This window comes from Lepisosteus oculatus, chromosome 4 (assembly GCF_040954835.1).
Source record: "Lepisosteus oculatus isolate fLepOcu1 chromosome 4, fLepOcu1.hap2, whole genome shotgun sequence".
Classification (NCBI taxonomy): Eukaryota; Metazoa; Chordata; class Actinopteri; order Semionotiformes; family Lepisosteidae; genus Lepisosteus; species Lepisosteus oculatus.
The window spans coordinates 3,827,245-3,843,197 of record NC_090699.1 but is presented as its reverse complement, the minus strand read 5'-3'; the positions used below and the strand labels follow the sequence as shown (position 1 = coordinate 3,843,197).

The following is a 15,953-nucleotide window of genomic DNA, read 5'->3' as shown; positions in this document are numbered from 1 at the left end:
TACCTGATGTAGCCAACATTAACTCCCACACTGAGGCACACTGTACCTGATCCTGAGACACAGGACTGGTGGAGAAACAGCAGAGTCAAAACGAACCACTGTGACTGGTCAGACTCCATCTCTGAAACAAAGAAACACTCTGAAGTAAGAAAAAAACACACTTACACGTCACATCACATTAAAGAAAATCTCCAACAGAGATGAAATGTCTCTGAAAGACAAAGGTTGTACTCTTTACTGAAACAGACGCTCACCCTGACTTGTCACTGTGCCATTTTCCCATTAACAGAAGCCCTGAACTTGCAGACTTTTTCACTGAAATCTATATCCAGAGCAAAAATACAGTGAGAAGTTCCTCTCACTCTTAGTCCTGACCTGACTGTTCACTCACACACTGCTGTACCTGACTGATCTCACTGTCACTCCAGCACACAGCAGCTTCAGTCCTGACCTGACTGTTCACTCACACACTGCTGTACCTGACTGATCTCACTGTCACTCCAGCACACAGCAGCTTCAGTCCTGACCTGACTGTTCACTCACACACTGCTGTACCTGACTGATCTCACTGTCACTCCAGCACACAGCAGCTTCAGTCCTGACCTGACTGTTCACTCACACACTGCTGTACCTGACTGATCTCACTGTCACTCCAGCACACAGCAGCTTCAGTCCTGACCTGACTGTTCACTCACACACTGCTGTACCTGACTGATCTCACTGTCACTCCAGCACACAGCAGCTTCAGTCCTGACCTGACTGTTCACTCACACACTGCTGGATCTGACTGATCTCACTGTCACTCCAGCACACAGCAGCTTCAGTCCTGACCTGACTGTTCACTCACACACTGCTGGACCTGACTGATCTCACTGTCACTCCAGCACACAGCAGCTACTACTCTGACTCTACCCATGCACTATAAAGAAAGGAACAGCACTTTATTTGACAATACAATGTGTGGAAATAGAGCAGGTTTCCTGTCTCCCTTTACAGATGGACAATAACATACCAGATTCACACTCACCTTTTTCTATACATACATTGTCATTGATCTCTGCAGTACTAAACACATCATACCGAATGAAACCTACAAGGTTCAGAAATATATATTGTTTCTTGTCTTCTTATACAGCTCGACAATAACAAAGCAGATTTATACTCACCTGTTTTTATACTAACAGTATGTTTACAGTATTAATTACAATCCAGATTCAGAGCGAAGTTTTTTGTCTTTGCAGTGTTGAGAGATGTTGTTCTGACAGAGAGAAAAGCCATTCAACTACAGGAAACACAGAGTGAAAGAAAAACCTTCAGCAGGAGCCATGAAATTTACTGTTTGCCTGTTAGACCCAATACAGTGAAAATCCAGTGAAAACAGTGATATCATGCACTTTCAGATTCACATTAATAATTACAGAGAAAATACAGTGAAAACTGTGATATTATACACCTTCAGATACACACTAATACTCGTGTGAATATCTGTACTATCTGACTGCTACAGGACAGGCCTCACCCTACAGTACACTGTGCTGTTAACTGGTGTGAGAATGACAGGATACTTACAGGCTGGATACTCTGATCATACCGGTCTGAGCTCCACTTTCTGTTGTTCAGAAAGAAGTGATTGTCTGATGCCTTTTTCTGATTAGATTTGAAAAGCGACCTGCTCACTTTACTTCTGACACCGTCTTTATCGCAGTAAAGGACTATTTTCACTTTCACTTACAGAGCGGCAGGAGGATTCTGGGAAACTGGGCTGTGGCTTCAGGGTGTGTTGTTGTGATCATGCAGCTCGAGCACAGATCAGTGTTCAAGAACGCAGGAGCTCTGGGACTTTCCTGTGAAACAGGTATATCAAGCTGAAGCCCAGCTCCTCTTGTCCACAGGCTGCAGGATGTGGCTCTTCTCTCTCTTAAAGGAGCCTCACTGAGGAGTTCAGCTCCTGATTACCTGCCTGTGAGGCAGTGAGATCCTGAGTGAGGGAAAGGAGCTGTCAGGATAAGATGTGTGTAGAATTAGCCTCCTCCTGACTAAGTAAGACCTCCTGGGAGAAAAGGGATTTGTCCAGAGTCCAGTCTGGAAGGAGAGTGTGTGAGAGCTCCAGTAGAGATCTTGTCTCTAGTGATGATGAGGCAGGTTTACAGGCCTGTGGGCTCTGCAAGTGAGGGCTGCTTGAGAACAGAAGGGGCTCACAGGTGCTGGACAGGGGGGCTGTGTGCTGGTTCCTTTGCCAGGTTCAATGGTGATGAAGGAACAACCAGCTGCACCAGGGCTGACTGGAGGCGTCAGCACCTGGAGGAGTGGAGCACCGCTGGGTGAGGTAGAGTGTACCTGTCACCATCGTCATCCCTCCTCTAGAGGGCGCTCTGGCCCTTTTGTGTTGAGTTCATTATCACATTCCCCTGCCCGTCTTGTTTCTTTATTTAAACCTGGTGCTCCAGAAGCTTAGGGCTCTGCATTGGAAGACTGACGCCCAAAGGCCCACCTACCATCAAGTCACCCTACGTCCGCGGCTTGAGGGCACAGGCTTCCTGACGCCGTCCAGACCAGCTGAGTCCGGGGCTCGGAGCGCCTGGCCTTGTCACTCCATTTTTAATCTCCTTGTTCCATGTCCCTGTTCCTGCTTTTAATCGTCTTGTCTTGGATGGATTCCCTGGTTTTGGATTTTGGAATGCGCCCGGATTTCCTACATTGGACTGTTCCCTGGACGCCTGCGTTCCCCCTTGCACCTGATCACCATCAGCAGCGCCCCCTGTTCGCCATCCCTTCTCTCCCTGACTGTGTTTTCCCCGTAGCCCTTTTCCAGTCACTTCCGGATTATACCGTCTGCACAGGGTCTTAAACTACACATCCTTACAGTACCTGCCCCCCACAGCTGAGAGAGAGGAGTCCTGAAGCACAGGGTGGTCCCAAGTGCTCCCTGGGACTTCATATCAGCAGACTGAGGGGTGTCTCTAAACAGCAAAGCAGCTGCTGTATATAAAGATCTGCTGGGAAAGGTAGTGAAGAGAGCTGTTTGAGGACTGTGACCATGATTCAGGTGTCAAAATTAGAGAAAAGATCGGGAAAGGAATATAAAACCATTTCAAAGTCTAAGCATCTCTTTGAGGTGAAGTGGATCAATCAGATAGAGAAGAGTACCAGTCACTGCCTGGATCAGACTGTCCCTCCACACTGAGCACACAGACAAGGAGCACACCGTGAGGACAACAGACACTGGAGAAGTTAGAGGACAGTGGCTGAGATTGGAGGATGTTGTCTGTGGCTCAACAATATTCCAGCACTCTACAGTGGGGCTTGAATGGATTTGAAAAAAGGCATATGTAAAATCCTGCATGGGGCTTTCATGAAGCACCTCAGTGATTCTGGGAAACAAACATGGCAAAAGGTGTTAGATTACACTTGATTGCAACTTTCCTGTGTAAATGCTGAGTGTTTCAGTACATCTGACACAGACCCAGCACAGCTGTGGGGCTGCTTCTCAGCAGAGACTGTAGAGCTCGCTAGGATTGCAGGTATAATGGACAGAGCAAAGTACAGGCAAATACTGGAGGAAAACATGTTCCAGTCCACTGAAGACTTAAAACCACAAATCACCTTTCAGCAGGACAATCACCCAAAGTACAAGGTCAAACTACCCTGGAGTGGATGAAGAATAAGGAAGTTAATATCTTTGAGTGTCCCAGTCAAAGTGCTGACTTGAATCCTATTGGAAATCTGTGGAAAGACTTGAAAATAAATGATCTCTCATCAACTTGAGGGAGCTTGAAGAAATCTGACAAGAATAATGGACAAAAACTACACCAGACCTTTCCAAAAAGACATTTCTCTCTTTAGTTTTTGATTAATATTTCCTGTATCTTATCTTACACTTGGAAGCCTTCAGTGTAATTTTCCAATATGGTACACAGATGTCTGCAGTAAGACAGTAAGACACTGTTCTGTTCACAATGTACTTAATAATACCAGCCTACAGTCCAGCATACAGTAGCACTAACAAAACATGATTCTTCATTATATTCAGAAAAGAGATTCAGAAAAGTCTTTAGGGGTCTACTGTGAGGATTCATGATTCTCCTCAAGGCTGAGCTGTGTGATCACAGGTTCAGTCGTGGATCATTTCCCCTGTGGTGGCACACAGGCTGAGCCCTGTCCAGTGTAGAGTCAGTGGGCTCAGCCAGATTCCGAGGTGTTTTCAGGCATGTGAAGTTATCTCCTCTCCTCTCTTTGGTGCTGATGCTCTGCTATGGGATAATGCTGTCTGTGACATTTTTATCACTGCAGTCTATCCCAGCATGCAATGAGCAGAAAATAGGATACACTCTTGACAGGACACTAATTAATAACACACTGAGTCTCAACACAGCAGTGGCTCTGTGGCTAAGGATCTGTGCTTGTGACTAGAAGGTTGGTGGTTCAAGTCCTGCAGCTGGCAGAGGAATCCTACTCTATTGGGCCCCTGAACAAGGCCCTTAACCCCAACTGCTCCAGGAGTGCTGTACAATGGCTGACCCTGCGCTCTGACCTCAAGCTTCTCTCCCTGTCTGTGTCTCATGGAGAGCAAGCTGGGGTATGCAAAAAGATGAATTCCTAATGCAAGAAATTGTATATGGCTAATAAAGAAACATTATTATTATCATTATTAATTATATCATAAGATCCTCCAGAGGTACAAAAAGCCTGTACATCTTGTTTTCTGTCAGCAGTATGTCCTCTCTACCTGGCTCACACTGTGTGCAAGAACACATCTGTCCTTTGAGGACTGAGGGACACTCTGACTGTGTTACTGCTGTACACTACACAGTCACAAAGAGGAAAAGAGCACATTGTCACAACTATTATAAGTAACTACTGAGAAATCTAGATGCAATAGGTAACACCTGTCTATATGGCCAGCAGCCAAATCACCCTGCAACTCACAACTGGTAACCCACTGGACCTCAGCAGGTGTGAGCCTGGTCAGTACCTGGATGGGAGACCTCCTGGGAAAAACTAAGGTTGCTGCTGGAGGAGGTGTTAGTGGGGCCAGCAGGGGGCGCTCACCCTACTATCTATGTGGGTCCTAATGTCCCAGTATAGTGACGGGGACACTATACTGTAAAAGAATCCGTCCTTCTGATGAGACGTAAAACCGAGGTCTGACTCTCTGTGGTCAATAAAAATCCCAGGGCGTTTCTCGAAAAGAGTAGGGGTGTAACCCCGGTGTCCTGGCCAAATTTCCCATTGGCCTTTATCAATCATGGCCTCCTGATAATTGCCATCTATGAATTGGCTTCATCACTCTGTTCTCCCCTGAGAGCTGGTGTGTGGTGAGCGTACTGGTGCACTATGGCTGCTGTCACATCATCCAGGTGGGGCTGCACACTAGTGGTGGTGGAGGGGAGTGTCCAGAAAAGCGCTATATAAGTGTAAGCAATTATTATTAGTAGTAGTATTATTATTGTCAATATTTCCAGTTCTCAGGAGCTTCAAAGCAAAGAGATGTTTGCTAAGATTCAGGGGTGATCAAAGCAATAATAAAGTTTACCTTGGTTAATTAAGTTCTGGGTAAATGATTTAGTGTCTATAGAGAGTTCAGGAACAGGGTATAAAAACAAGCAGGTACAGACAGCAGAAGAGAGGAAGACAAGAGGGGCAGGAGCACAGCAAGGCAGAAGATCACCAGGAAAGAAAAATTCGGAGTTCAGTATTTGAATCCTATTAAGAGAGCTTGCTATCCTGAGGTTTTTATGGAGCTCTGATTTCCTGTGTAAATCCTTTGGTTAAAAGAGGCCTCTCCTGGCTAGTGTTAGTGTGAAGAGTGAGATTTGTTCCCTTTCATTCTGCAGCAGCTGGGTCTGCAGAGAGATTTAACCGCATGTTGTGTTTTTAGTTCAGAAGGCAGCTTTCTCTTCTTTTGGCCTTTGTAGGTGTTAAATAAATATGTTTTTCTCTGAATCTTTAGGATATGGGCCTCTGGAACACCTCACTCAGTAAATTGTACATTTACGTTGTGTGTATTGCCATTGTTAATAAATATTTGTTTAACCAAGTCTGCCTGAATTACTACTCACCAAAGTCATGCCAGAGGACAAAGAGCTCATGGCCCTCTAACTATACCCACTGCTCAGATATATTCTGTCATATTCTGTCATGCAGCAACACTGATGCAGATGATAGAATCCAGAATAGAATAGATGATAGATGATCGTATCTGGAAGGGAGTGAAACAAACAGAGAAGACTAGGAACGGGGCTGGTAGACGAACAGGGGGTGTGTTGACGGTGCGCTGGTGCTGGGGGGGTGGTCCATGCGACAATCCAGAGGGAGTCCATAGGGAAAGCCAGGGTGAGCAAAAGGTCCAGAGCCGGGTGATCCATCCATGACTGACGAGACAAAAGTTAAAAGCCGGAGCGGAATCCGGGGAAGGGTCAGGGAATAAAAAGGGTAACGGGGCCAGGCGCTCCCAGCCCCAGACCCAGATGGTCAGGACTCGCGGGTAGGCGGGCTTCCGGGCGTCCATCTTCCAAAGCTGTGACTGGAATGGTAGGAGCGTCTACCTTTTGTAGGGAGGGGCTGGATAGGAGGCAGGTGCAGGAAAATCAACACAAACAAGAAAGAGCCAGAGGGCTCAAGCAAGAGGGGGGACAACGTATTCATTACTCATTTCACATTAATACCAGAGTTATAGGCATCAGAGAGAGCTCTCCTGGAACTTGAACTTTTACCACGTCATTATCAGAATTAACAGAATATGAATTCAGTTACACAATTCAGTTCAGTTTATTGTCATCTGCACAAGTGCAATGACAGGCTTATTTGTATGTCGGCTCCAATACAAGGACAATCATAAACACAATCACACAATCATAAACACAGAACAGCAGCAGCAACAATGAGTAAAATAACATACAACTTAAAACACATCAGTGTGAGCCAGTGGTAGATACAGAATACAGACGTCTTCTGCCCACAGAAGTCTTCAGTCTAGATGAGCCCCCAGGCTCTCCCATGTGTTAGAAACTCTGTCAGTGTAGGTTCTGCACCACCTGTGACCTTTCATTGACCTCTATAGCACTTCCTGTTGACCTTTTCACCTTCAGACTTGCCAATGTACTGAGGCATGACCTCTCACTGACCTCTATCCCACTCCTGTTGACCTTTTCACCTTCAGACTGGGTGATGAGCTGAGACATGACCTCTCACTGGTCTCTGCCCTTCACTGTGCAGGAGTCTCTGCTGTCTCTACATCAGCTACAATCTCTGATTTGTGTGAGTGTGTGTGTACAGTCTACCTGCTCTCCGCCTTCTTCTTCTGTCACTGCACTACCTCCCTCTGTCCTTCCTGTCCTCTTCTGACCTCTAGAACTGAGTTTGCATGATCTAGAGGCAGCTGTTGAATGAATGGGGTTTACTTTCAACATCACAACAGAAAATAATTGCTTAAATAGTTTTCTCTGTGGTCAGTGAGAACTATTTTTCAAGGTTTATAAAAGTGTGTGCAGTATAATAAACAGCGAATTAATCCAGGTAATATTGTCCCCTACCAGCTCGTCTGATACTCCTGGAGTTTCAATTCAAAATGACAGAAGTCAAGTCCCTCTGATTCACCCCTCTGTCTGCTTTCACTCTGATCAGTGTCAGGCACCTCAGTGGCCCCTCCCACTGAACCTTGACCAGCCAATCATTCTGCTCTGAACTGGCTGAATACATCTGTCACTCATGTGTCTTCTGCTCTCTGATTAGCCTGCCAGTCTGTCAATCACCAGGACTCCCTGTTACATAATTGAAGTTGTAGATTATTGTGTCTTCCACTTCAGCAAATGACTCTCTCTGAAAATCAATTCTCATACCCAACTGCTCTAGAAAACTTTGGTTTCTCAACAGGTGAATCTACCTTTAACCACACAGTACAAAACCTCCAAGCACACCACCGACAGGAAAGTGTGGAGTGAAACCGGTACCATGTGTTACTGATAAGAGCCCAGCCCAGCTCCCTGAGAGAGGAAACAGCACTCAAGAGCAACACTGAAGCTCAGAGTGAGGATCCTCAGTTCAACACTATCAACAAAAACAAGTTAATGTTAAATATATCTCATATTGCTTTACAAAAAACTTGATTTTCCATCAAACACCTGACAATTGTAAATTTGTAATTTATATTTCTAATAATATGTTAATGGCAAAACAAAAGTGTACTACTTAATAATTTACTCAAATATTTTTTTAATTTGAAAAACATTACATGTGTGACCTACTGTTTAATTTAAACATTTCGAACTGTCAGATTAACAAACACTTTTCTAGTTGTGAAGTTGTAACCCAGAAGATTTGCTCTTGAAGTGACACAGACCTTCAGTCAGTCCCCACAGTGAGCAGAGAGCAGCAGGCTGTCTTCATGACTTCTGTCTGTCAGCTGCTGACGTGTTCAGTCCTCACCTCTCAGGGCTCGGTGCTGCTCTCAGTTCCAGGTCTCCAAGACCACAATAACCACATGTTGCAGAAGGGGTGGAGCTGAGATTGTACAGTGAGCAGACTTCCTCAGACAGTTCCTGCACCTTCCTCATTATAACACTATGACAGCAACAAGATCCTTATTTTAGGAGGACAATAATGACTGAAATATTACAACAGAACAGCCCTAGAACAGAATTAAAGACACCTCACAGGAACAACCAAATAAATAAAGTACATGCTGAGACTTTGTGTGGACTGAATGGTAATTAAAATCTGTCAGTATGAAGTGAGTCACAGCTGAGAGCAGTCTACACTCTGATGAGACACAGCTGTGGGAGGTCCTATAAGAGCAGGTTGGATATTTACCTCTGTGCTCTGATGAGACACAGCTGTGGGGGTTCCTAGAGAGCAGGTTGGATATTTACCTCCTGGGAGAACATACCAGGCTGCCAGTCCTGGGCTGGCCTCAGTTGGGAGAGGACAAAAGATTTAAGAGTCTCACATGTACAGTTACCATGCATGAGTGTGAACAGTAGACCAGGTGGAACAGTAGACCAAGAGTAACACTGAAGCTGAGAGTGAAGGTCTGCAGTTCAACATTATCAACAAGAACAGTGTCAGGAACTCCAAACACTGTCTCAAGACAATCAAGTAAGATATCATGGCTGACAGTGTCGAAAGCAGCCCTGAGATCAAGAAGGATGAGGACAGAAAGAGAACCAGAATCAGAAGCCATTAGAAGATCGCTAGTGACTTTGATGGCAGTTTCTGTGCTGTGTAAGTGTCTGAAGCCATTATGGTTCAAATAGGTTATTTGCAATGAGATGGTTATTTAATTAAATAACAACAACATGTTCTATCAAGAACTTTTGACATTAAAAGAGGGTTTCAGCCTAATGAACCAATGTACTTATTACAGTTCACTTTGTGAGAAATGAAGGAGGCCACTAATTGATTCTCCTTCCCACATACTCTCCTGTCCCCTGATTTGCTTCGGTCTCTCTTTTAATTGAAATTCCATGTGGTTTTTTCTCTCTTAACTTCTTCAACAAGTTTCTTTTTCTGGTTACTATAATAACATTGGATGTGTCATTTAAATAAGTAAAATTAAAAAGAGCTCAGTTATGGGTGAATCACTGCTACTGAGCTCCATCTTATGTGCTGTGTTTTAAAAAATATTTTTACCTTGTACCTTTTCAGCTCTGGAAAATAGCTCATTGTTAATCTTCTGAGCCAGAATCATGCGTGAAAACTTTGACTGTCTGGTCTTCCCTTCAGGCCCACATGGGAACTCAGTCTGGCTCAACTTTATTCAAAGACTCTTGAGTTCTTTCTCCTGGTCTGGAAAAACACATTTAGAAAGACATGCAAGTGAATGAAACACACCTGGGAGACAACACAGTACACTGAATATGTAATAAACTGGTATAACTAATGTAAGTGTATTTTTGGAATAATAGGAAATATGCTTGTTACAATATATTATTGGAAATATATTTTTCATTATAATTCAAGTATAATTTAAGGAATTATGAGCTGATTTAAATATATACTGTATTTTCATTATATTGAAAGACACTGAATGTCCACATATTTTCAATATATTCAATCTAATTTATATCAATAAATAGCTGGTGGGAAATAGATGGCTGGTTTCTTGACTTCATGATCTGTGTAACTGCTGACAAGGGTAATGAGGAAGAGTAGGCAGACTCCTCCAGCACTCCCACACTGGAGCCACTGGTGTCACAGACAGCACAGCCCCAGAGACAGGAGAGGTGAGACTGAAAACACCTGGGAGTCTCGCTGAGAGCCCACTGACTCTACACTGGACAGGGCTCAGCATGTGTGCCACCACAGGGAAAATGATCCAGACTTAAACCTGTGATCACACAGCTCAGCCTTGCGTAGTGCCTGTACTTGTGAACACACTCAATAGATAAGAGGAGCTGGGCTCCAGCTTGATATACCTGTTTCACAGAAAAGTCCCAGAGCTCCTGCACTCTTGAACACTGATCTGTGCTCGAGCTGCATGATCATAACAACACAGCCTGAAGCCACTGCCCAGTTTCCCATAATCCTCCTGCTTCTCTGTGTTACAACAGAAAGTGAAAATTGAAAGCAAAAATAATCCATTACTGTGATAAAGAGAGTCTCCGAGAGTGAAGGTCACTTTTCACATCTAATGATAAAAAGGCCTGAGACAATCATATATTTCTTCCTGAACAATAGAAACTGGAGTTCAGACAACAATTTTCAGAGTATCCAGCCTGTAAGTATCCTGTGATTTTCATACCAGTTAACAGCACAGTGTACTGTAGGATTAGGTGCTGTCCTGTCGCAGTCAGACGGTACAGATATTCACACGACTGATGAATTATTAATGTGTATCTGAAGATGTAAAATATCAGTTTTCACTGTATTTTCACTGCATTTGCTCTGACAACAGGCAAACAATAAATTCCATGGCTCCGGTTGAAAGTTTTTCTTTCACTTTGTGTTTCTTGTAGTTGAATGGTGCTTCTGTCTCTCTGGACAACACTCTGAACACTGGAAAGATAAAAAACTTTTCTCAACAGTCTGGACTGTAGTTCACACTGTAAACATCCCGTCAGTATAAAACCAGGTGAGTGTGAATCTGCTGAAAGTGAGGCTTCCCTCACTACCAAACTACAGCTGGATAATTCTCTTAGTGTCTATGTCTGTGAAATCTTACCCTCCAAAGTGTTACATTTGCAAGTCAGTAGTAAAGGCTGCCCATTAGAACATGTCTTTATCTTAGAACTGAAATCTGACATGAGTAGCTGTTTATTTTGGAGATGAGCATTGATCTATCAGAGATTTTTTTAAAAGGTGAAATGACATTAGAGGGGTTTTATTTGAAATATCTGACTTTTTTCTATTTCATACGGTTCATATCAGACAAGATGTTTTTATATTTTAGTGATTATCCCTGGCCCAGTTGAGTATTTCTATACTTCTGAGTTGAAGTGTGACCAGCCTGAATGTTTCTGTATTTCCCAGATGAATTCTTATTAATCACAGTGTTTTCTCTTCTCTGTTGTAGAGATGAATTGTGACTGATCAGTGTGTTTCTTCATATGAGAGATTAAGACTGCCCACTCAGAGTCTTTCATTATTCCAGGTATGCTGTCTGACTAATCTCAGTGTTTTCTGTATTGCAGGTATGAAGTGTGACAGTTCAGCGTGGCTCTCTGTGACTCTGTTGCTTCTCCTCCAGTCCTCTGCTTCAGTATCAGGTACAGTGAAGAGAGACTCTCTCATTTCATTAGCCATGTTTTTATATGACTGTAACAGAGGTTGTTTTCTGTGTCCTGATCAAGCAGACAGGAGCTTATTTTTAAATACCTTTCCTCACTCCTTAGACAATTTCACTAACCATGTCTCAGTAAGGCTCTCCTCCTGTGTGCCCACTGGAATTCCTCATGGGCATGGAGCTGGTCAAGGGTGTTCCTTAGGGATCAGACAGCTGTGAGAGTAGTGGAGGGGAGAGGAGGGTGTACCTTCCCATTTAACCCCTTCAGTCTCTGCCACACTCCTCCCCTTCATCCTCATGTCCTTGTTTCCTTCTTTAAACCCTGTGTTCATGATAATGTCCAGGATTGTCTGCAAGTTTAGCTCCAGTTGTTCATGTGATCGGAGAGCCAAAACACTCTCCCATGTGTGTCAAATATCCACACTGTCCCCTTCAAGCTCTCAGCTCACACAGATGACAGTCCACAAGTAATCCTCACAATAGCCAGCAGCAGTATAAACAGTCTTTATGACTTTTAATGAGTCACAGGGAAGCAATCCTCCTCAGTTTCCTAAGTGGTGGAGACATGAAGACTTGTTTGTTGGTGAGACCTAAACACACACGTACCCCAAACACAGATGGTTGATTTACACATCACTGTTCAATAAGCACAGAGTGTCTGTCTGAATAAACATTCCTGTTCAGTGTTACCAGAGTCATTCAGTTTTTAACCCCACATGATGGTAAAACATGTCTGAAACCTGTTAACATGAGAGTTAAACCACATCTTATTTTCTGGATTATTTCTTTCCTAACAGACAGACCTCAATGTGTCAGATTCAACCAGCAGGGCAGCACAATGACATTGATCTCCACTGGCTCTGCTCAAGGCTCAGCCACTCCTCCTGCTCTTCTCACATTGTAGACAGGTGACTGGAGGAGCCCAGACCAGACATATGTTTACTCATGGGCTCTGATGACGCAGTGCCTTGGGGCAACCTTGTTGTGCCTTTATATAGCAAAGAGTGATTGTAGACACGTCTATTCAAGAGGCTAAGCTCCACTCTACACTTGACAGCTTAGGCCTGTGGTACCAAGATCATTTCCTTCACTTGAATGTTAATAAAACAAAAGAAATGGCCTAATCATCAATACAAGAACACTCACAGTCCTAAAGCCATGATCATCAATAGCAGCACAAGAACACTCACAGCCCTAAAGGCATGATCATCAATAACAGTACAAGAACACTCACTGCAAACCATTTATAGATGTTTTATAGAATTGGTCCTTACATTCAGCATCCTGGTTTGGGTTTCTCAGCATCTCCAACTAGAGCTGGTTGTGTCTCTCAGTGGTGTCTCTCAGTGGTAGAATAGTGAGCTCTATACAGCGTACTCTTAAAGACCTGTATTATTGTATAACACACATCTTGTAGGATTTCAAAGTGTGTTTTTTTGTAGTTTTTGTATTTGTATGCGTGTATTTCTGGTCAGTGTATAAATTCTGCACTCACATTGTCCTGGGTCCTATCACCCCCTCTGTATGTCCTTTTCCCACCTGTATCAGGACATGTTCCTGGCTGTGAAGACTAAGCCTGTCTGTCCAGCTTCATACCTGCATCCATTAGTCCACTGAAGTCTAAGGGTTTCCCTCTGTCTCCTTCTTCACCATGAAAAAGGAGATGTTAAGATTTATGAACATATCTCATCACCTCCTTTCTCTTATTCACCAGCGTCTTTATAATGAATTCACCTCTTTTATAAGCCTATTGGGTAATGTCAATATTTATATAATATATAACACACTTGCCTGTTGACTTTTTAAATTGTGTGTGATTTGGTTGTACGATCCATGTATGAAGGATGGGTTTTAATGTACCCAGCACCACAGGTGAAGTTCCATCTAACCCTCCTCTCAAATGAAGAAGCCCCTTTGCTGTGCAGGAATGCTAATTAGTCAGGGAAGAACCTTTGTCTTTGATGTCACATCGAATACAGGAGCTTCAGATACAACTCACATAATAGCCCAGAGAACACATTTTCACCTCCAAAGGTGTGAAAAAGTTCCTTCTCACCCTCCTCTCAAATGAAGAAGAGCTGCACAGACACAAAGCCTCTTTACTGTGAAGATAATCAGTCAGACAATCCTCAGGTCAGGGAAGAACCTCCTGCCCCAGGGACAGGACAGAGGAGCCTTCCAGAAAAACACTTCAGAAGCACCAGGGCCATGGGGAAAGGCCCGGCTCTAAAAACTCAGCTGACAGAAATATGTATTTATTTGTGTATCCATATGTATTTAAAAAGGATACAGTGAGAAGCTCCTTAGATGACCCAGCTATGAGGTATCATGACATGCTACTTACATTCTTTTCAGAAAATGCAATTGTTTGCTACAGTTCCCTCTTAAAGGCTCAAATGGCAGCTCTTGTGGTGCATTAGGATACTGCAGACAGATGTCATTTCACGTCCCCCTGCCTCCGGACTGGCTGAGAAAGCAAACAGCAGGCGCTGTCTAGGCAGTCACGTGACTTGAAAAATAAGACTCTGTATCTCGGGAACGAAAGCAGCTCGGAAGCTACTTTCAACGGCACAACCTAGCACAAACAGAGCACTAACAGATGAGGCTGGTTTGCTTCTCCTGCCCTGCTGTAGGGGGGCTGAGTGATGTCACACTCATGAAAAAACAAGGCGCTATACAATATCTTGAGCATGAACACATGCTGCTTCAACACCACAAACCAGTACAAACGCAGCACTAATGAATGTGGGGGGTTTCAATGTTTGTGTTGTTTGTGGGGAGGGGGGCAACTTCACAGAGCTTAAGGATTGAAATATTCCATAACATGTACTGTACTGTTTAATATGATAATTATACTTATTTTCACTTACAACTAACAATATTAATGTTCTTAACATGACCACTTAATATATTTGACTGACAAGAATGCAGTATTCATATCTGACCCCCACAACCTCCAGTGTACACTTTATATACACTTTTAAACAAAGACAAACACTTAAACCTTTACCAATGAAACAATAACATCCCTAAATATTGTAACGCTTACGGCCGACAAGCAATGTGTGTAAGAGCCGGCGTACCAGAGCGGGTAACGTCACCGCCCTTCCCTGTGATAGCAGGACCACAGCTACTGGGCTGTGGAGAGATCTCTCTTTAGCTCACGGGGCTAGGTTGCTGCAGAGAGACGCGGAAGTCCCGGGTTCGAGCCTCCAGTCGGGACGGGGCTGACCAGATGCGGCAAGGGCCCCCGCCTGAGCCCCCGTTGCGTTACAATATTAACTTACTGACATTCCTTAAAGGAACTAACTCACTAGCTGGTATGTTTGCTTAAAAATGAGACAGTACAATAGGAGGGCTTCCAATCAATCCAAGTGGGTTAAACCAAAACATCACTAAATCCTCACCAGTGACATTCCTGGGGTCAGTGTGGGGCTGATCCTGAGACAGTGCTGGACCAGCTCACACTGTGAGCAGCTGTGTAGAGGGGGAGGCTCATGCAGACTGTGTGCTCTTTCTCTTCTAGAGGTTTTACAGCTTGTTGGTCCAGCTGCTCCTGTAGTTGTGTCCCCTGGTGAAGACGCTGTCCTTCCCTGTTACCTCTCATCCAGAGAGAGTGCAGAGGACCTGGAGATCAGGTGGTTTAGAGGAGATTATACAGCCCCTGTGTGTCTGTACCAGAACAGAAGGTATAACTCTGACAGACAGGACCCAGCCTACAAGGGAAGGGTGGAGCTTTTCTCCAAGGAGCTCTCCAGAGGCAATGTGTCTTTAACACTGAGAAACATCACTCGCTCTGATCATGGAAAGTACATATGTATGGTGCTGTCTGATCTCTGGGAAGATGACACTGTTATTGACCTGTCTGTTAGAGGTTAGTGTTTAAAATGTAACTAATCGTTTCCCACAAAATAATTATTGTGCTGCATAATAGCAATTCTATAAAACATTTGTATGATAATGTGGGTGTATTGAATATCACTGATTGATACTACATGTAATCGTAATAATAACCTTCACTGAGGAGCACTTCAAACACAGACTGATAAAGTTGACATTAATAAGAAACCTGTCTGACTCTGAGCCCCAGCAGAGACAAATCACATGACAAACATCTCAGACCTTAGTGAGACTTTCTAACAGTAATTGTGGAAATTTTAAGTGAAAAACCAAAACCTTCTCTTGAATTGTGTTCACTCTGAAACTCGGATCAGAACACAGAATTGTCATGTTT

General features: G+C 43.8%; 3 protein-coding genes and 1 long non-coding RNA gene across 5 annotated transcripts in view; 2 read left to right on the top strand and 2 right to left on the bottom strand.

Moving 5' to 3' along the window:
• Positions 1-1,722, bottom strand: part of LOC138238054 (butyrophilin subfamily 1 member A1-like) — a 149,354-nt gene extending 147,632 nt beyond the window's left edge. Inside the window, exons 1-3 of the mRNA XM_069187880.1 lie at positions 1,570-1,722; positions 1,167-1,282; positions 47-121 (exon numbers count right to left, since the gene is read on the bottom strand). Coding sequence (XP_069043981.1) covers positions 47-119 — 73 coding nt within the window. The 5' untranslated portion in view covers positions 120-121; positions 1,167-1,282; positions 1,570-1,722. The remainder of the gene's footprint in view (positions 1-46; positions 122-1,166; positions 1,283-1,569) is intronic.
• The window catches only part of LOC138238055 (butyrophilin subfamily 1 member A1-like), a 143,387-nt gene that overhangs the window by 62,112 nt on the left and 65,322 nt on the right, over positions 1-15,953 (bottom strand). The gene's annotated exons all lie outside the window — the stretch shown is intronic.
• The window catches only part of LOC138238056 (butyrophilin subfamily 2 member A2-like), a 223,328-nt gene that overhangs the window by 182,169 nt on the left and 25,206 nt on the right, over positions 1-15,953 (top strand). The gene's annotated exons all lie outside the window — the stretch shown is intronic.
• LOC138238075 (uncharacterized) lies at positions 10,551-15,290 on the top strand. The gene is made up of 4 exons (XR_011189260.1): positions 10,551-10,714; positions 10,953-11,068; positions 11,510-11,587; positions 15,246-15,290. It is a non-coding gene; the product is annotated as an uncharacterized lncRNA (long non-coding RNA).